The 22,014-nt window shown below is 37.0% G+C and overlaps 1 protein-coding gene across 1 annotated transcript; it reads right to left on the bottom strand.

The window, feature by feature from the left end:
- Positions 1 to 13,000: 13,000 nt before the first annotated feature.
- Positions 13,001 to 18,199, bottom strand: LOC140982089 (uncharacterized). Its single transcript, XM_073448504.1, has 4 exons — positions 18,068 to 18,199; positions 17,619 to 17,953; positions 13,110 to 13,186; positions 13,001 to 13,050 (listed from the first exon to the last, which is right to left on the bottom strand). Exons 1-4 carry the CDS (start codon positions 18,197 to 18,199, stop codon positions 13,001 to 13,003), a joined length of 594 nt encoding a protein of 197 aa, XP_073304605.1.
- Between the last annotated feature and the right edge of the window lie 3,815 nt (positions 18,200 to 22,014).

Here is a 22,014-nt window from a genome sequence, read left to right as displayed (position 1 = left end):
AAGATTAACTTTCTATTCTACCCATCCATCCTCTATGTATTCTATATCATTCATTACCATTCATATCATAACTTGAAGCCATAAACCATCACCATTACATCACATATCCCAAACGATCATCATAATAAACAATATAAGGAATAATGAACATACTTAATCATAATCATTACCTTACATCATATGGATACGAATGTCTGGGCGTTACATCAGGACAGGTTGGCATATGAAGACTAAGAAAGTAATATGAGGAGAGACAAGAGAAGAGGGAGGTGTACTGATGGATGATGAGGACGTAGTTAACGGACGTTGAGAAAGAAGTAAAGAGAATGAGTTTTCATGAAACTTAACATGTCGTGAAATATAAAGATGGTCATCTCCGCTGAGGCACTTATACCCTTTATATTTCGTGTTATAGCCAAGGAATGTACATGCCTTAGAGCAAAAAGAGAGCTTGTGAGAATTATACACGCGGAGATAAGGAAAGCATAAGCAACCAAAGACACAGAGAAAAGAATAATCATGAGTAATATTAAACAACCTGTGAAGGGGGATCTGTTTATGAAGAATGGAGGAAGGTAGTCAATTAATTAAGTAGATGGCTGTTGAGAAGGCATCATCCCAATAAGTAAGAGGCATATGCACATGAGCAAGTAAAGAAAGACCTGTGTCGACAATGTGCCTATGTTTTCGTTCCACAACACCATTTTTTTGGGAAGTATATGGACATGTTACACGGTGTTCGATTCCAAATTTTTGAAAGAAAAGAACAAATAAACGATATTCCCCACACCAATTTGTTTGAAGAGCTTTGATCTTGTGGTTGCATTGCAACTCTACATTAGTTTTAAACCTTTGAAAGACCTGGAAAACCTCGGATTTATGTTTAAGAAAGAAAATCCAGTTATATCTACTAAGCGTAACAACAAAGCTAACATAGTATTGAAACCCATTATTGGAAATTTGGTGAGTTGGACCCCAAACATCAGAAAAGACAAGTTGGAGTGGTGTAGAGTAGACTGTGTGAGATTTAGGAAATGGTAACTTATGATTCTTACCCAACTCACAAGCAGAGCAAAGAGCAATAGTGTCATTACTTTGAAAAGAGACATTACAACTGGTTAAAACTTGCTTTACAGTAGGAAAAATGGGATGACCCAACCTATAATGCCATCTAGCTAATGTGGATGATTCCACTTGGGGAGGATGGTGTGCCGACTGCACTTGATTTAAAGGAGAAGTGAGACTGAGGCAGGAAGCTTGAGTGGATGAGGAACGATCAAGTTTGCCAAGATGAAATCTGTATAGTCCTTCATGTAGGATGCCTTTGAGAAGCTGAACCTTGGTTGCTAGATCCTTCACAACACAAAATTGTGGGTGAAATTCAAAGAAAACATTGTTGTCTTGAGCAAATTTGCTTGCACTAACAAGGTTTTTGGTACGATGAAGAACTCAAATCAAATTATTTAGATGATATATGCGAGAGTTGCTATGTGAGCAAGAGTGAAAACACGTGATGCTCCTATATGTGAAATAGGTAAACAAGATCCATTATCCATGTAAACTTTACCTTCACCTGTGTGCTCAGACCCAATGGTGAGATTACCAAGATCATTTGTAAAATGATGAGATGCTCCATAGTCAGGGAACCACCAATCTTCATTGAGCATCTCTGGTTGTTTCATAGCTACTGCAGTAGAAGGAGGATATGATTCTCTCGATTTGGATTAGCAGTAGGTTGGAAGGGAGGACCTGAGTTCTTGTGTAGTGGAACAAAGACTTTATCAAACCAATAATAGCATTTTTCAGCAACATGTCCAAATTACCCACAGATTTTACATGTTGGGAGATTGTTGTTGTTCCAGCTCTTTCTTCCACCTCTAAAGAAACGGCCACGTCCACAAGGAGTGAAACTTTGAGTCGAAGTATCATGGTGAAACGTCCACTAAATTTAAAATCCTACTGAAATTTTTTTTTAAAAGGGTACGACCGAAAATACTCACACACAACAACATTTAAATAAGTTAAACATGCGTTTTAAAAAGTCATCCAGCCTCTGAATAAAAATAACTGCAGTTAATTAAATCTTAAACTGAAATCAATCTCCCAGTCTACTGATTTAAAAGAAAAACTCGAACAGATAACAAAAGCATGATGAATCGACATCGTATAACAAGATTCAAAAACATGATCAGGGCGCTGCCTGGACTGCTAACTCGACCCGGTGCAAAATGACAATTTTGTCCCTGGAAACCCTAGGTGATCGTTTTACTCCTGGACCTCAAACTTTTGACCCGAAGCCAACCAAACACCTTAAAACACCTCAAAACATATTTGTCATCATTTGCTAGACGTAAAATCGATCCCGTTTCATCACTTATACAATTCGTTTTAGAACCTGGATCGGGATCCTGATTTTAACCCGAATCAACCCAAACCATAAAAAAAACTTTCCCAAACTTATACCACACCTTAAACACACCTACTAGCCCCTAAACAACTTGTTTCTGACCACCTAGGACCCTCGTAAAATGCCATATAGCTGCTGGAAAATTCTTCCCTTAGCCACCATCAAACCCTAGTGCACATAATCCTCAAATATACAAACCTAGCCCACACTAAGCCGGAGCAGCCCCAAAAAAGACCACCCTAGGACCAAGACCAGGCCGTGGACCCTCTTTTGGACCAACCAACCCATGTATACAGCCCCCATACACGCGGCCGTGCATGATACTGCAACAACAACTCACTCGAGCCTTACACAAAGCACGCCTACTCGTTCCACTCTCGGCTCGCAACCAGCCATGCATGGACCTCCCTAGACCATGTCTTTGACCCACCAAGACCCGCACCATGGCTTGGTTCAACCCACACAGCCGAGCCGCTCTTTTTTTTCTCACCCGATCGTCTAAGCATCACCAAACACCCTAGGATTCGATCGGCTCTACCATGACTCGATTCAAATCAAACTCCAGCACCTAGACACCCTTGATCTTAATTTGCACAGCCCTTACAAGCTTTAACCTAGCAGCCCCTTTCATGCATAAAGAAAAACGTGAGCACCCATCCGAGTAAATGCATTCTTTCATGTAAAAATCTAGTAACACCATGTAATTCAATGGATCAACGTAATATCATGCAAAAACTATTAAAAATGCATATCATGATGTGATTGATGAATAAAAGAAGTTATAAGGAGTGCTTTTGCGTAAATACTCTCGACAACTTGGAGTTACTTGCGTAGAACGTGCACCAGAGAGACGAGGAAGAATTTTTCTTGAAAACCTTGGGGGATTTCGAGTTGCTGCTGCATTTTGAATGAAGTTTCTACCGGAAGAAAGGAGGGGGCGGCCAATATTAGGGTAGGAGATTAGGGTTTTAGGATGGTGGGTTTAATATAATAATTAATGAATAATGGTCTCTTAATTAAAAATAATGGGATAAAAAGGATTTTAGGCCCATTATGCAATAAAATAGTCCCATCAAGCCCAAAAACACTCCCGTAAAATATTTTGTTTATGTACGTTTTTGAAAATATTGACCGAGCCCTCAAAAAGTCCTCCGACTCGCTAAATTTTGCGTACCTGTTAAAATATGACCCGACGAGTAAAAATATGACACCAAGGCCCATTTTCAAAAATCACACTTAAATACACCATATATTAAATAACTAAAACTAATTATTTAATAAAAACATTTTTCCTTAATTATCTCCGGTCATTCCTCATTCGAAGGCGAAATTACTAAAAGCCATTATGCATGAAACTTTAATAAACCATGAATTAAAACACATATTCATGCAATAAACATGCATTTAATGCATTAAAACCATTTAATAAAACATACAAGAAGTTTGATAACTTGTATGCATGTGGTTCACGTGGACCTTCAAATTTTCGGGACGTTACACACGGCCTTTTGATTGAGAAAATGTAGTAGCATTGATGTTAGGAGTTCTTCTATCAGTATTGGATGTGTAAGATTCAATTCGTGCCTCATGTGACATTAGTAATGCACTGACATCTGCGGTTGAAAGAGCCTCGACTCTGGACGTAATATGAACCAAAACAACCTCATATTCCACCCCAACTCCACCAAAAATGTACAACACATGATCATCATCAGAAATTGAATGACCACACACGACTAGTAAATCAACATAGCCTTTCATTTTTCTAAGGAAGTCTTTCATGCTAAGACTTCCCTTCTTCAGTGTTTGTAATTGCAACTTATACTGCATCACGCGAACCTTAGATCTGGTGGCAAAGAGGTGCGTGATTCACGACCAGAGTTGAGTCGTGGTTGTACAACCGATCATCTGGGCTTGAATACTTTCGGCCATGGAACCAAGTAAAAAGGAGAATAGAAGCTGATCTTGACGACACCACAAGATGTTAGGATCGGTTGGGAGTGAAAACGTGTTTAGAAGTGGCGGTTGAATAAACACTTGAAAATTTTTACAACTTCTTCGATTGAAGAATCAGTTTAGTGATAAACTGAATTCGCGAATCTTGTTGTCAATGTCAATCAGTTAACTTAATGAAAGTGCGGAAATAATTGAAAGACAGATAGAATATAAATGATAAGAAAGAACACAAGATTTGTAGATGTTCGGAGATTTCAAATACTCCTACGCCACCCTTTCTATCTCGAAGATATGATATTAACTAAAAGACTTTGATCTATACAAAAAATTGTACAAACCCACTTCAGTTTTGACTTAACACTGTCAAGACTGAAACTCTTAGTATCAATAAAATTATCAGTACTCAACTGATATGTAATTTCTTAGCACAACTGATCTCTACAAGATCAAATAATAAAAAAATGAGTGTTTGTGCTTTAAGCTCAAAGTATAGCCTGAAAGATATGAATGTGTATAATAAGTGTGAGCTTTTGAGAGCTTTTAAATTTGAAAGAATATGTGCAGAGTTCTTGACTGTATTGCTTGATAACTTCGTAACTCTGTAACACTTGTTTGCAAAACTAGTAACTTCGTAACTCTGCTTCAGCCGATCTTCTCGGCTATTTATAGGCTTTGCTTCCAACGGTAACAATGAATGCATTTTGAATCTTTATATCCATTGTGTAGCCACATCAACATTCTTCTGACAATCGTACACTGTAGCTTTTCTGAAATGCGGCGTTCCCACTACATGTTGCAGTCTGCTCTTGTACAATTGTCACTTGATATCTACGTTCCTTAACCAATAACGCGTCAAACTGATTTATCAGTTGACATAGCTGATAGGATTAACTGATTGTTGTGTAACTGATCAGTCTTAACTGATCATTGTGTAATTGATCAGTCTCAACTGATCGTTCAGTTGACTACACAGTTCAGTTAGCTTTGCTCAGTTCAGTTGTCTTTTGATTATATATGCATTAATCTTCAGTTCGGACAACTATCAGTTTACGAATCTTCAATTCAGTTACTTTCAGTCTTCTTGATCAGTTGTTCAATATTTTCACGGTCAATTTGTCAAACTCCAAAATTAATTTTCCAACCATTTTTTCCTTTTAGATGTTTGACAAAAATTAGAATTTATGAACTGATCAGCCTGAACTCTTGTAGATAAAATAATCGTTTATTGATAACTCTTTCAATGTACAGATTCGTACAAAGAATGAAAGAATAAAAGATAATTCTTATCCTTGGAAGATGAATTGTCGAATATAACAAATGTGTCTCTTTAGAAGACTCGAAACTAATCTATAAATAAGAGTGAAATGGTTAGTCACAAGATCAGTTGAATATTTCAGCAGATATCACAAAATAAAGTAACAGCAAATGGATGCATCAAGCAGTTCACAGTAACCAGATTTTTCTGAGGAGTTAAAGCAATCCATTGAAGATGTTCGAAGGCTGAAAATAAAAGATCTTGTCTTTGAGAATACAATGTCAACATGGACTAAAATCTAGGAGCTGCAGTCCGTCGGAGAGAATGAACTGGTTGTCACTCGAAGGTGAGTGGCAACTGAAAATAAGTATATGTGGCGTCTTGGCATTGCTCGTGCTTCAGAAATCTTCACAGACGAATGTGTCTACCATCTAATGCTTCTCAAGGAGCAGAGGACTCTGAAAAACATTGCTTTTTCAGATGAGTTCACGAAAAATGCCACCAGCAAGTTATCCGCATGGATGAACTCTTGGCTGAATGCAGTAGAGAATGAAATAAACAATGTAATAGCTAGTCGTTTCAATCAATAAAAAGTTTATTTCAGCCAATGTGTGTGTATTCTTTAATGTTTTAATTTCTTCTGCATTCTAAATGATACTAACTTAAAAGATAATTAGTAACAGCTGAACAACTACGGATTGACACCAAAAACTGACATAACAATACAACTAATATCAAGAAAAATCAATTAAACCAAGAATATTACAAAAGTAAGAAAACTTAGTCTCGGGTAATGGCTTGTGAAAATGTCAGGGGCTTGTTGTTCAGTTGAGATGTACTCCAGCCTGATTGCCTTCTTTAGATCATGGTCTCTGATGAAATGTTGTCTGACGTCAATGTGTTTGGTTTTGGAATGAAGAACTAGATTATAGGTAATCACAATTGTGCTTGTATTATTACAGAAGATTGGTGATTCTTTTGCAAGGACTCCATAATCTTTCAGTTTTTGCTGAATCTAGAGCAGTTGAGCGCAGAAGCTTCTAGCAGCTAGATATTCTGCTTCAGCTGTGGAAGTTGCTATAGATGTTTGCTTCTTGCTGAACCATGAAATCAGTATGTCTTCTAGAAACTGACATGACCCATTGGTACTTTTTCTATCAAGCTTACATCCTACATAATCTGCATGCCAAATTTCTTAAGTAGTTCCTTAGTGTATTTAGTCTGACTGATAAAGGTACTAGTTTCCAGTTGCTTCACATGCAGACCGAGAAAGAACGTCAGTTCACACATTATACTCATCTCAAATTTTTCCTGCATTAACTTGGAAAATTTCTAACATAATTTGGGATTAGTTGACCCAAAAATAATATCATCAGCTTATATTTGCAAAAGTAAAATATGATCATTCTTAGTAAATTTGAACAAAGTCTTATCCACTGTTCCAACAGTGAAATCATAATCGGTTAAGTATTTTGATAAGGTCTCATACCAAGCTCTAAGAGCTTGTTTAAATCTATACAAAGCTTTGTTTAAGTAATGAACATGATCAGGAAGAGAGTGATTAACAAAACCTTGTAGTTGTTCAACCTATACTTTTTCCTGTAACTGACCATTCAGGAATGCACTCTTGACATCCATTTGATAGACCTTCAAGTCTTTGAATGAGGCATAAGCAAAGAACATTATGATCGCTTCTAGTCTTGCAACTGGTGCATATGTCTCAAAGTAATCAATTCCTTCTTCTTGCCTATATCTTTGTGCTACAAGCCTCGCTTTATTGCGCACGACTGAACCATCTTCGTTCAGTTTGTTCCTGTATAACCACTTTGTACCTATAATGATTTTAGAAACTGGTCTTGGAACTAAATTCCAGACATTGTAATGGGTAAACTTATTTAGCTCTTCATGCATAGCGTTTATCCAGTTAGGATCAGTAAGAGCTTCATTAGTTTTCTTTGGTTCCAGTTGGGAAACAAAAGCTGAATGAATAAATAAATTAATTATTTGATTTCGTGTTCTTAACAGATCAGATGAATTACCTATCACCAATTCTCGTGGATATGATTTCTTCCATCTGTATTCAGCATTGGTTAGATCAATATCAGCAACTGTTTCAGTTGGTAACTGAACGTTCTCTTCAGTTTCAGTTGGTATTTGATTGTCATCGTTTTGCTCTACCAACTGATTATCAGGAAAATTTTTATGTTCAACTGATTGATCTAGTATTTCTGGTTCTGGTGTTTGAAGGAGATTTTGATTGATATGAACTTCTTCACTACATCCTCCAAACTTATATCTGTAAAGCGTTCAACTAGCTCAACTGGATCAGTTGGCTTGTCAGTTAGTATTGATTCATCAAATACAACATGAATTGACTTTTCTTCATTTAAAGTGCATTTGTTAAATACTCTATAAGCCTTACTAACTGATGAATAACCCAGAAATATTTCTTCTGTAGATTTTGTATCAAATGCTTTCAAATGATTTTTGCCATTATCGTGAATATAACATCTGCAACCGAATATTCTGAAATAGGACACCACACTTTTATGTCCATGCCAGATCTCATACGGTGTTTTCAAATGATTTTTATTAATCATTGATCTGTTCTGAGTGTAACATGAAGTGCTTACTGCTTCTGCCCAAAATCTTTGAGAAATACCAGAATCAGCAAGCATTGTTCTAGCAGCTTCTTTAAGAGTTCGATATCTTCTCTCAGCTACACCATTTTGCTAAGGAGTTCTAGCTGCTGAGAGCTCATGTTTAATTCCAGTATTTTCTAAAAAATGAGAAAGATTTTGATTGACAAATTCAGTCCCTCGATCAGACATTATTCTGTCAATTCCAACTGATTTTTCATTTAATAATCTTTTGAAAAGCTTAATCAGTTGTGCAACAATTTAGTCTTTTGATTGAAGAAAGATAACCCAAGTAAATCTTGAAAAATCATCAACGACTACCAAGGTGTATTTCATTCTCTCTAAACTCATAACTGGTATTGGACCAAAAACATCCATATGCAACAGTTCTAAGCATCTGAAGGAAGATTTACTACCCTCATTTTTAAATAAAGATCTTACTTGTTTACCAAACTGACATGCTGAACAAATTTTATCTTTTGAAAAATCTATTTTAGGCAGACCAGTTACAAAATCATGGTTACTCAGATGAGCAATAGACTTAAAGTTTAAGTGGTTCAACCTTTTATGTCACAACCAGTTTTTGGAAGATTTTGAAGCTATAAAACAAACTGGTGCATTAGGTTGATCAGTCCAACTGACTTTATATGTGTTACCACAACGATTTCCAGTTATAATGATCTCATCAGTTGAGTTCTTAACTGGTCACGTGTGTTTGTTGAACTGGACTGAAAAATTATTGTCGCATAACTGACTAATGCTAATCAAGTTATACTTCAAATTATCAACAAATAAGATATCTTTAATAATAATGTTACCGTTGATAAGCTTACCCTTACCCACAATTTTACTTTTAGAGTTGTCTCCAAAACTGATGTTTGGACCAGTGTATTTGATCATTTGGGATAGCAAATTTGCATCCCCTATCATATGTCGCGAGCATCCACTATCCAAGTACCAAATTGATTCTTTTGTTGTACATGTTACCTACAATCACACACAGTATATAATATTGGTACCCACATCTATTTGGGTCCTAAACTGATTAGTCTTTTAGGAACCCAGACTTGGATTAGTCTAACTGACTTACCAGTTGATGTGTTCCAAATTATTTTCCTCGGATTGTGTGTGTTAGGTGTGTGATGCGTGGATGAAACAGTATGATTGTTAACCTTCTTCAACTTCTTGTTTACCCGATATCTCTATTGAACTGGCTTACAGTTGTAATAATTGTAATAGTCATCCTTAGAGTTTTGATTCTTGTAGCTGAACCTTTTAGGTGACCAGCTTTTTGAATTAGTTGATCTCTTCGGGTTTTAACTAATTCCAAATTGTTTTTCTTTGTTCATGTTTTCAATCGGTTGAACAGTAAGTTTACTTGGTTCAAAGATTTCATGTGTCACATTTGATTTCATAAAGGTAATCTACGTACTTTCCTTTGTGCTCATTCATCTTGGGCATTGTATAACTCACAGAGGTTTCTTTAATGCTATTGAAGCCTAAACTAGTTTTATCAGTAACTGATTTTTGTAAACTCTGCATTTAAGTCAACGTGACTGATGACTTATTCCAAGCTTGAATCAGATCAGTTTGTTTTGAAATTTCGTTTTTCAACTGATGAATCAATTAATGGCTCTCGATCATATCAGCCTTTGGCTTTGCAATCTTCCTTTTTAGACTCAATAATTCAACTAACTCATCAGTTTCAGTTTTGCTGTTTATGGGATTAGTTTGCTCAGTTTTGGCTTTTTCAAATGAGCGAGCAATTTTGTGATACTCATTCACCATGTAATATAAAGTGTCAATGAGTTCTTCCCGTGTAAAATCAGTAGAGCTGAATTCAAATATTTGTTTATTTGTAGACTTCAGTTATGTCTCATTTGCCATTAAGCATTTAACTTCTTCTTCGTCATCACTAGAGCTGACTGAGCTTTCTGAATCTGACTTTTCACTGTCAGTCTCTGCCCATTTAGATTTGCTCTCTTCAGCTAGAAGTACTTCATGTTTCTTCTTGAATGATCTTTTATCATTCATGTATCTTCTCTTGTATTCAACTGATTTCTTGCCTTTATCTGTTGAATGTCTGCTGTCCTTCTTTGATTTTGGACAGTAAGCAATTAAATGACCTTGCTTTCCACAGTTGAAGCAAGAGTTTGTTCTTCCTTGGAATTACTCTTCTGATAGTTTCGTTTGTAAGAACCTTGATTTCTCCTAATTAATTTTCCAAATTTGTTCACAAATAATGAAATTGCGTCATTACTTATCTGATATGTAGTTTTCTCAGCTGAACCAGTTGGTTCCAGTTTGTGAGCACTAAGAGCGGTTGTAGCTGCTGGTGTAGAATGTTCTCATTATCTTGTTTGCAACTCAAACTCATATGCTTTTAGATCAGCAAATAAATCATGTAGTTCGACCTTATTCAGGTCCTTTGATTCTCTCATGGCCATGGTCTTAACATCCCACTCTTTTGGAAGACATCGGACCACTTTCAGCGCAACTTCTTTGTTTGAATACACTTTTCCAAGTGCATTCATTTCATTTATGATGCCGCTGACTCTCTCATCATATTCGTTCATAGACTCTCCGGTCTTCATTTTAATATTGTCGAATTTCTGTGCAACAACTGAGAGTTTATTTTCTTTAGTCTATTCATTGCCCTCGCACAGCTGAATTAACTTCTCTCAGATTTCTTTTGCTGTTTTGTAGAGCTTGATTTTACTGAATGTAACTTTATCCAAGGTTTTGTACAAAATATCTTTAGCCACATTATCCAAATTGGCTTTCTTTTTATCTTCAGCTGTCAATTCTTCATGTGGTTTCTCGATGTGACGAGGAGCACCATAAGTTATGGCAATTACTGTATTTTCTTTTAGTATTTGCATTGGTCCGTCAGTTATGACGTACCGCATATCATCATCTTGTGCAGCTAGATGAGCCTGCATTCTAATCTTCTAATCGTCAAAGTCCTCTCTGGAAAACATTGAGATTTTATTGAAAGAAGACATGGTAATTAGATTTGTAGATATGGAATATTCAGAAACAAGATTCAACTGCTCTAATACCACTTGTTAGGATCAGTTGGAAGTGAAAAGTGTTTAGAAGAGGGGGTTAAATAAACACTTGAAGATTTTCACAACTTCTTCGATTGAAGAATCAGTTTAGTGATAAACTGAATTCGCGAAACTTTTGTCAATGTCAATCAGTTAACTTAATGAAAGTGCGAAAATAACTGAAAGACAGATATAATATAACTGATAAGAAAAAACACAAGATTTGTGGATGTTAAAAGATTTCAAATACTCATACGTCACCCCTTCTATCTCGAATATAGTATATTCATTAAAAGACTCTGATCTGCACAAAGAATTGTTCAAACCCACCTGTCAATACTGAAACTCTTAGTATCAATACAATTATCTATACTCAACTGATTTGTAATTTCTTAGCACAACTGATCTCTACAAGATCGAATAATACAACAATGAGTGTTTGTGCTTTAAGCTCAAAGTATAGCCTGAAAGCTATGAATATGTATAATAAGCGTGAGCTTTTGAGAGCTTTTAAATTTGAAAGAATATGTGAAAAGTTCTTGACTGTATTGCTTGATAACTTTGTAACTCTGTAACACTTGGTTGCAAAACTTGTAACTTCGTAACTTTGCTTTAGCCGAACGCCGATCTTCTCGGCTATTTATAGGCTTTGCTTCCAACGGTAACAATGAATGCATTTTGAATCTTTATATCTGTCGTATAGCCACGTCAACATTCTTCTGACAATCGTACACTGTAGCTTTTCTGAAATGCGGAGTTCCCACTACATGTTGCAGTCTGCTCTTGTACAATTGTCGGTTGATAGCTACGTTCCTTAACCGATGACGCGTCAAAATGATTTATCAGTTGACATAGCTGATAGGATTAACTGATTGTTGTGTAACTGATCATTGTGTAACTGATTAGTCTCAACTAATCGTTCAGTTGACTACACAGTTCAGTTAGCTTTCCTCAGTTCAGTTGCCTTTTGATTATATACGACTTAATCTTCAATTCAGGCAACTATCAGTTTATGAATCTTCAGTTCAGTTACTTTCAGTACTCTTGATCAGTTGTTCATTCTTTTCATGGTGAATTTTTCAAACTCCGAAATTAAGTTTCCAACACATGATGTAGAGAAGATTCATTGTTTAAGCCATATACACTGTAATCAAAAATTTATGTGAGTGGGAGTTTCTTTCGTAAGCAAATATTCCACACTCAAACCATTAATTCATGAAGAAATTTGACGCTGCCAAAGAAGAAAATTATCATCACCAAGTTTTACATAGGTGATCTGATTTGCTGGGTTAACGAATTGGAGGTGGTGGCGAAATTATTTTGGGAGATGTTGCTGGAATTATTGAATGAGGTATGGCGAGCACTGATACCAAGCGAGGAAAGTGAAGAAAACTTCCTTAAAAGAGAAAGATAAATTGCTTTCTTTGTATAATAAAATAATATATCCTACTCTATTTATACCTAGTTGTTAAGGGCAAATAAAGAAATGCATAACAAGAGTTTGTTTACACTAAAAATCTATCCATAGATTCCTCTTAAATAATACTCATTTGTGAGTTCTCATGTGTCATTCTTGCTGACACCATTGCTGATGTGGACCACCATTGCTGATGTGGATCTTTATTACTTAACTAAGCATAATATAATTTAGATTATATACATTCTGATCGGAAATATAATTTGTATGTATATATCATGTATATATACGAATACGAGAATCGGGTATCCGACCCGTGCCCAACCCTAGTTATAAATGAAAATTTAGGTTAATTGAAAGAATTTTTGTTGCTAAAACAACTTACCATTTGCAAGAAAAGCTCGGATATGTGGATCCATAGGAAGACCAATTTCTTCATACTTATTATCATAAACAGTGTACCTGAGAAAGTCCCATTTGCAATCCACGAAATAATTAGTAATGAAAATTAACATATTAATTATTAGGAAAAATAATAAAAAATAGATTATATAATGTTCCAGTACTATATTTTTGTATTCACCTTTCACCAGAAGTATAGAATACCATGAGATTTCACTACAAGAAAATACACATTCAACAACACATCAAAGGCGACCGTTTTATTAAAACCGTTGTCTTTTTACTTTTAACAATGGTTTTAACAAAAACCGTTGTCGTAGCCTAAAAAAATCCGCTCATAGACAACAGTCTATTTAAAATCGTTGTCTTTGATATATCTACGACCACGGTTTTTATATCAAAGACAACAGTTTTTAAAAATCGTTGTCTATGAGCGTTTTTTTGGGCTACGACAACGGTTTTTAAAAACCGTTGTCTATGAGCGATTTTTTTAAGGCTATGACAACGGTTTTTAAAACCGTTGTCTATATGTGTTTTATAATGGGTCAAAGACAACGGTTTATTTAAACCGTTGTCTTTCAACTGGTTTTTTTAGTTCTATGACAAAGATTTTTGTAAACCGTTGTCTTTTTTTATTGTTTATATATGTTAAAACACAACGGTTTTAAACTGTTGTCTTCGAATTTTTTTTATATAAAATTTGTAGTTAATATTAAATTTTGCAATAGTTTTGCAAACCTGTCGCTAAATTTAGCGACAGTTGTTTACCCAGCTAATGATCACCTATGATCATTAGCGACGGTTTTGGCCAAACCGTCGCTAATTTTAAAATTGCGACGGTTATACAAAACCATCGCAATTTTTAAATTAGCGATGGTGTTTTTTAGAAGAAAATTTATTTGGGATCAAGAGGACAAAAGGACATTTTTAGAACTTAAGTATTATCAGAGTAGCGTAGCGGAAGCGTGGATTTCTGGGGTACTAGAACTAAGTCTAAACTTTGGGTTATTAAGGATAAACAAATTTCGATGACGAAATTCAATTTAAGGGGGGAAGATTGTAAAGCCCCGAAAATTTTAAGTCCACGCAAACCACATGCACGCAATTATTAAATTCTCTTGTATTTTAAGTAATTGTTTTAATTGCATGAATTAATTATGTTGTGCATATTTGCATGTTTAAAACATATTTTTCTACATGATTGCATTAAATGTGATTTTTAAAGGTTATTCAAGTTGCGATCGAGGAACGGAGACCTATGGCTGAAAAAAAAATAGAAAATATTTTTATTAAATAGTTGTTTTTAATTATTTAAAATATGAGTGTTGCTTTTTCATATTTTTGAAAATATGGGGTTTTGAGGTGATTTTATACGCCGGGACGTAAATTTTATCGGTGTTGGTTTTTCAACAAAAATACGAACGTTTTGGCAACACGGCTAATAAATTAACAAAGTTTATTAATCAAAATTATTTTAAATATTTTAATTAAGTACTAATGGACTTATTGGACCTAATTAACCTTGTTAGTGGGCCTAAGCTACCATTAGCCTTTTAATTAGTATTTAAGGTGCAATTTACCCCTTTATTTTACAAAAAACTCACGCCCCACTTTGCCACAACAAATCAAACTCTTCCTTTGCACTCCAAATTACACGGCACACACATCATGTTTTGAAGAGAAAGTGTTCAAAAATTCAAGGGGAAAAGCATCAAGAAAATTCAAGCCGTCGTCTCCTCGTCGTCGTTCTTCGGTTCGTCAACATTTTCGTGCGTTTAAAACGCAAAGGCACGCCATATTCTCTTTTTTCTCATCATCACACCATATTATGTTTTTATGCATCAGAAAATATGGAAAACAAGTGACACTTTGTGTATTTTCGTTTTTGTGTGTCTCATGAAATTTTCAAGCAAAATTTTGATTCCCAAATCATGTTTTTGTATGGTAAAACGGCTGCCATGATTTAAGGTATTATCACACACTGTTTTACACAAGTTTAGACTCCTAAAACACACTAAAAACGTTTGAAATCAAAAAGAGAACAAAGCTGGACCCAAGTGCTACGTTGTGGGGGCTGTGTGTTCGGATAATGGGAAAAGTGATGCATGGCTTGGCGTTGGCTGGACCATGCTGAGCTAGGGTCATGTGTAGGTCAGTGGAAGAGTCCTAGCCACACTAGGACTCGAGACCAGGGGCTGGGGAGGAGTCCTAGCAACCCGAGAGCTTCAAGGGTAGCGCAGGTTTGCTGTGGTACAGGAAGAAGGAGGCTCGGCCAGGGGGCTTTGGGCTGGGCTAGGCTAGGTCCTTAGGGTCCTAATAGGATGCACAAGGGTCTGGGCAGGGGCTGATGCAGCCTGGTTGGTTGCTGGTCGTGTGGGTTCATGAAGGAAGCATGGCAGCTGTGCTACGCGTGAGGATGCTGTCATGGGCAGTGCTTCGGGCATGAGTTCAAGGGCTAGGGCTGGTCTGGGCGTGGTCCATGGTGGTTAGGGTCAGGTTGGGTCGGGGCTTAACCAGCTGGAGGTATCCTAGTTGGCTAGGAGTCTTGGTGATAGGTAGAAGTCTCAACCACACACACACGCACAGAATTGGGGCGAGTTTCCAGGAGGTTTTTGAGCATTCCAGGGCTGGTATTTCTGGCTGGGCTTGGTCAGTATGGTCCCTAGGTGGGTTGGCTAGGTTTTGGCTCAAGGTGGCTTGGACGTGGCTCGAGTAAATTAGGAGATGGCTCGGTGTGTTCGATAAGGTGTCCATTTCAAAAATTCAAAGGCTAAAAATGAACCCATGGGTCCACAGGGGTGGCTCATGACTTGGAAGGGTAGAATAAATCTTAAAAATGTTATATTAAAAATTTGGGATCAAAATAACGAGTTTTGGATTTATTCGTGATTTAATCGCCGCACGAAACGCTAAATAACGAGTTAATTTAAAAGTCTAGTTTTATGCCTTATAAAATTATGAAAAATTAGGTTTAAGCTTAAATAATTATTATAAGTCTAAGTTTTGAATTTGGGAATTTTATATTAAGGTTTGGTTTAATTCGAGATTAAAACGCATTAATACGTCACATTTAAAGATTAATTTAAAAGTTCTCGATTTAGGCTAAATGAAAATATGAGAAAATTCATGTAAGCTTAAATAATTATTTGGGACACATTAGAGTCATGAAATCAAGAAAAAAGTCAAAATCGAAAAATGTCGAGTCTAGGGGTAAAACAGTCTTTTTGCACCTAAAAATTTATAGAGGTCATGGCAGTGCACTAAATGCTATTTTTATGATATCATGATTATTTTTAAATGTTTATGAAATGTTCATGCTTTAATTATGATTTTTAAATGTCCATGGGATTTTTATGATTTAAAGAAGACATTTAAAAGACATGTTGCATGCTTGATTTCAAAAACAAAATGTTATGTTATGCATGATTTTTTTTATAAAGTGATGAGAATATAAATGTTGAAGGAAGTGAAGTAATTGTGACTAATTCGATAATGTTGGAGATGTCGTGAGGGTTATGGTCCCAGTGGGAGCCCGACGATCGTATTTTCATCATTACAAATATGTGGTAACTGTTATGTGGTAACGGTTTTGTGGTAACGGTAAGAATGGGAATATCGTGAGGGGAAAAGGCCCCAGAGGGAACCCATTTATGGGAAAAGGCCCCCGAGGGAACCCTGACGTTCGTATTTTTATTCGATTATGAAAGGCCAGGGCCCAGTTGACCGGTGAGAGTGTTGCTGGTGTCTCCCGCCGCCCAGTACTGTGGTTTTATGTAGATGGATCCATCGATCATGTCATGTCATGTCAGGAAAGTCACAATTAACGATCTCAATTCAACAAAAGAAAAGGAAAATGTTTATGATCATGATAAAATGTTTTATGTCATGTTTTGAGGAAAAGAAAAAGGTTAAGGTTTATGTTATGCATGTCATGAAAATGTTTATGTTTAAAGTTGATACATCATTATGAAAATGTTTTTATGCATCATAAAAAGGTTTACGAAAATGTTCATGTTTGAAGTTTATGCATCTTCATGAAACGATATTTTAAGTACGAGTATTTTTCACGGTTGCGTGTGGTTTTATACGTATTACTTGTTATCAAGAATATGACGTGTTGAGTCTTTAGACTCACTAGGTGTGATTGATGCAGGTGATTATGATAATGATGTTTATGGAGGTCTTGATGGTTGATCTGACTGGACTGAAGGTGCACATAACTTGAGGACCGACGCTAGTTTTCCGCACTAGTTATTATTTATGATTTTAAGTTATGTTAAGAATATTTTTATGACTTTTATTTATTTATGAGTGGTTTTTGAGAGGTAATAGTATGGGCTATACTTTTCAAATGTTATTTATAGATTTAGTAAAATGTTAGTGGGTTGAATTATTTTAAAATGAGGTCAAAAATATTTTATGGTTCGGCCGAATGCTAAGTGAGGTTTGAAAAAAAAAATTCTAGTACTTTTTAAGAAAACGAATAGCAGACGTTTCAGCAGTCCTCTTGGATGTTCTATATGCCCACAAAGTTTCTGATAATAGCCGTGGCCAATCCCTGGGATTCTCTTCCATCATTTTCTGCAGAATCTTTATCAAAACTTTGTTCGATGCTTCGGCTTGTATGCTGGATTGTGGATAATGAGGGGGCGAGTTTATCAACTTGATTCCATAGTCTGCTGCAAATTCTCTCATATCTGAGCCCGTGAACATAGTTCCCTGATCCATGGTTAGTGACTCTGGAATTCCAAATCTATGGGTAATATTCTCTTTCACAAAGTTAATGGCGTCCCCTTGTTCCGCTTTCTTCAAAGGCACTGCTTCTACCTATTTGGTGAAAAAATCTGTGGCCACAAGGATGAACAAGTGGCCTTTGGATGATGCTGGGTAGATTTTCTCTATTAAGTCCATGGTCCAGCCCTTGAACGGCCATGGTTTGACAATGTTGTGGAGTTCATCCGCCAGAATTCTTTGAATGTTCCCATGTTTCTGACATGGCTGGCATCCCTTAGCATATTTGATGCAATCTTTCAGGATGGATGGCCAATAGTAGCCATACCCCTTATCAACCATCTCATCTTTATTCCAGATTGATGAGCTCCACACATTCCCTCATGAACTTGCTTCATGATCTCCAAAGCCTCTGGGAAGCCTATGCATCTGAGGAGCAGACCATCTAACCTTTTTCTGTACAAATCTCCCTCCACTAGAACGTAATTAAGAGCTCTCATTTTTAAACCATGTGGAATATCTCTCCCGGCTGATTCTAGCACCTGCTTCATGTCATCCCTCCAGTCTCCAACTAAGTTTATATCCAAGTTGAGTGTGTCTACCTGAATCCCTCTTTGCTGAATTGAAGGGTGGTTTTTCTTCTGAATCAACACTAGCCTATGTGTAAGTTCTGGAGATATCTTCAATCCCGAAGCAACCTATGCTAACTCGTCTGCCTCCCAATTTTCTTGTCTTGGGACGTGTACCAGCGACACTTCTTCAAAATCATCTAGAAGTTGGGATGCAGCAGTATATTATGGAGCCAATGACAAACTTGTGCATTTAAACTCCCCTGATAGCTGTTTGAGTATCAGCTGAGAATCCACTGATATTAACAATTCTTTCGCCCCTAAATCTTTCAGAATTTCCAATCCAATGACCAGTGCTACGTATTCCGCCTGATTGTTTGTGGGGACCCGGGCTCTAACTCGATTATCTTGGGATTAATTGGATCGTTACTAGAAATTGTGGGTCAAAATTTTTGCTTTTAACATTTATTCAAATGTATATAAACAGGCACAAGACATCAGATAAAAATACTGTCATCTTATTTAACTCCAATTAACATTCACATGGTCAACTACAATTAACATACTAATGTTTAGAAATGCAGTACATGTCTAGTAAGAAACAACTAGTGATCTTCTACGCCCGAAATCTCCACGCTATCTCGATCTCTCATCCTCTGCGTGACCTTGATCATGCCCCACCTGTTGTTATGCACACATACAGACACAACAACAGCCGGAAACTCCGGTGAGAACAAATCCCAGTATAAGACATGTATACATGCATGTCATGCAATTCAATACATAATCATAAAACATGCCATCATGAATAAAATTCAATAACAATATGTTCCAGTCTATGATACAAGATCAATGCAACATAACTCAAACTCATGTCTTGACTCAACTCGACTCTAACTCTAGGGATCCCAGTATGAATAAGACGTCACAGTCTGCCACCTACCCTCCCAATCGGGGTGACGGTACGTCTTATTTCTAGACTTCGGTCCTGTCTGTATCGAATGTCTACAATCGGAGGAAATTTGCTCCTATGCGTCGATACCACCGAACATCTAGAAATTTGACAATTCTACCAATGACTCTCCTATCTTAATTGCTTGAATATAATTCAATAGACAAAGCGTAAACATATAAAAAGGTAAACAATCTAGTATGTGATTTTGGGAAACTCAAATCAAGTCTAATTCGAGTTGTATCTTCCCGCATTCACATGAATTATACCTTTCATTGTACAGTATTTGTCGTAGTCGAAGTCTCGATGTCAAATCTGATAATATCAACTCTGAAATGGCAATGTATAGATATAATATATCAAGACACAACTCAAAGCAAATCTTGTACAACTCATTATTCAATCTCAATACAATTCGACGGCATAACGGCGTGATTTCTCAATACCGATCAACTCAAATCGCAACATAATCCATATTACAACTCACAACCATCACAATCTATATATCAAGATCTCAAAATCTGCATAATTTCCACCCAATACATGCTGGAATTTCATATAAATTGCATACGATATCATTTCTTCGATCCGGTATCGAATATAAGATTACCACTATCATACCAACACATAATAGGAATCATATCACAATTTCCCCAACATCTAAACTTCAAACCATGCTGAAATGTAAAGAAACTTACATCTTTTGATAGCTCTTAAGGTGAGGAACAAGAATCTAAACTCGGATCGAAAATCGGATGGTTGGATTCTTCACAATCAAATGTCTAATATGTGAGGATCTTGAGCTTTTTTGAATGCTTCTCTCGGTGGTGCTGGTTGCAAGGTGGTGGAGAATGAGAGTAAATAACATATATTTATTGCATGCAAATCTCGTACGTGGCTTCTTCAGAATTTTTTTTTTGTATTTCAGGCGGCGCTCGGGCGGTTGAAATATACCGCTTGGGCACGGCATTCTCTGTCCGGATATCAACTTTGTTCTACCCTGGCGCTCGAGCGATTACAAACTACCGCTCGGGCGCGGAATGTTCTGTCCAAGTATTCTTCTTGTGGTGCATTGGCGCTCGGGCGGCCCTTTTTCACCGCTCGGGCGCCACTAGTTCTGTACAACATCTTGCATAATCCACATACTTCGCCCCATTTAGTCCCGGAGAAGTCCGTTTATTCCCTAATCACATCCATGCATATTTAATGATCTCAGATTAACAAAATACAATTTTCGGGCATTACAATTCTCCCCCTCTTAGATATGAGTTCGTCCTCGAACTCGCAAGTAATCATTAAATCAAGTAAAGGAGTAATATAATCAAAACTGAATAAGTACTCACTTCATAAAAATAACTTGGGATATCTCTGTCTCATCTCTGCTTCTGTCTCCCAAGTGGCTTCTTCAATGCCATGCCGATTCCATTGGACTTTCACTAACGGAATAGTCTTTGTTCTGAGCTGTTTCTCTTTGCGATCCAGAATCTGCAATGGTTGCTCAATATAACTTAGTGTATCGTCAAACTCGGCTTCGTCAGGCTGAATGACATGAGAAGCATCAGGCATATATCTACGCAACATTGATATATGAAAGACGTCATGTATCCCATATAAAGAGGGAGAAAGAGCAAGTCTATACGCACGATCGCCAATCTTTTCAAGAATCTCGTACGGACCGATGCATCGAGGAGACAATTTCCCACGTTTGCCAAATCTGACAACGCCTCTGAAAGGAGAAATCTTCAAGAATGCTCTGTCTCCCTGCTCAAACACCAACGGTCTACGTCTGATGTTCGCGTACTTCGCCTGTGTATCTTGTGCCGTCTTCATTCGCTTCTGAATTATCTTTACTTTCTCAGTCATCTCACGAATCATATCAGGCCCAAGTTCTGGTACCTCTGAGATGTCATCCCAGTACAACGGAGATCTGCATTTCTTTCCATATAAAGCTTCGAACGGTGCCATCTCGATGCTAGTCTGGTAGCTGTTGTTGTATGAGAATTCACAAAGAGCTAGTGAATCTTGCCAACTAGTACCAAAATCTAGTACTACAGCTCTCAGCATATCTTCTAAAGTCTGGATAGTCCGCTCTGACTGTCCGTCTGTCTGGGGATGGTAAGCAGTACTCAAGTGTAAAGTCGTACCTAGAGCCTACTGTAGACTGTGCCAAAAGTGTGAAGTGAATCGTGGATCACGATCTGATACGATCATCTTCGGCACACCATGTAATCTGACCACCTCTCGGACATATATCTCAGCCATCTGATCATATCTGTACGTCATCTTGTACGGAATGAAGCATGCGGATTTGGTCAATCTATCTATCACAACCCAAATCGCATCGCCGCCTCGGAATGATCGTGGTAACTTCGTGACGAAATCCATGGAAATGTGATCCCATTTCCATTCAGGAATAGCTAAACTCTGAAGTAACCCTCCGGGCTTCTTTCTTTCGGCCTTCACCTGTTGGCAATTCAAGCACTTAGACACAAACTCTGCAATATCTGTCTTCATCTGTTTCCACCAGAATTGTGTTTTCAGATCATTGTACATCTTCCTGCCACCAGGATGAATACTGAACCGACTACAGTGCGCTTCTGACAATATCTGTTGTTTCAAATCTGAAACATCTGGCA

Source organism: Primulina huaijiensis, chromosome 8 (genome assembly GCF_012295235.1).
Source record: "Primulina huaijiensis isolate GDHJ02 chromosome 8, ASM1229523v2, whole genome shotgun sequence".
NCBI classification, from domain to species: Eukaryota; Viridiplantae; Streptophyta; class Magnoliopsida; order Lamiales; family Gesneriaceae; genus Primulina; species Primulina huaijiensis.
Note: the sequence above shows the minus strand (reverse complement) of the source record. Positions and strands in the feature narration are given on the sequence as shown.

Coding starts and splice junctions, on each gene's coding strand:
- LOC140982089 (XM_073448504.1), bottom strand. CDS start 18,199: ATGGTTGATAAGGGGTATGGCTACTATTGGCCATCCATCCTGAAAGAT. Junction 17,954..18,067: donor CGGATGAACTCCACAACATT/GTCAAACCATGG, acceptor TTCACCAAATAG/GTAGAAGCAGTGCCTTTGAA. Junction 13,187..17,618: donor TCCAAGAGGACTGCTGAAAC/GTCTGCTATTCG, acceptor GGACTTTCTCAG/GTACACTGTTTATGATAATA.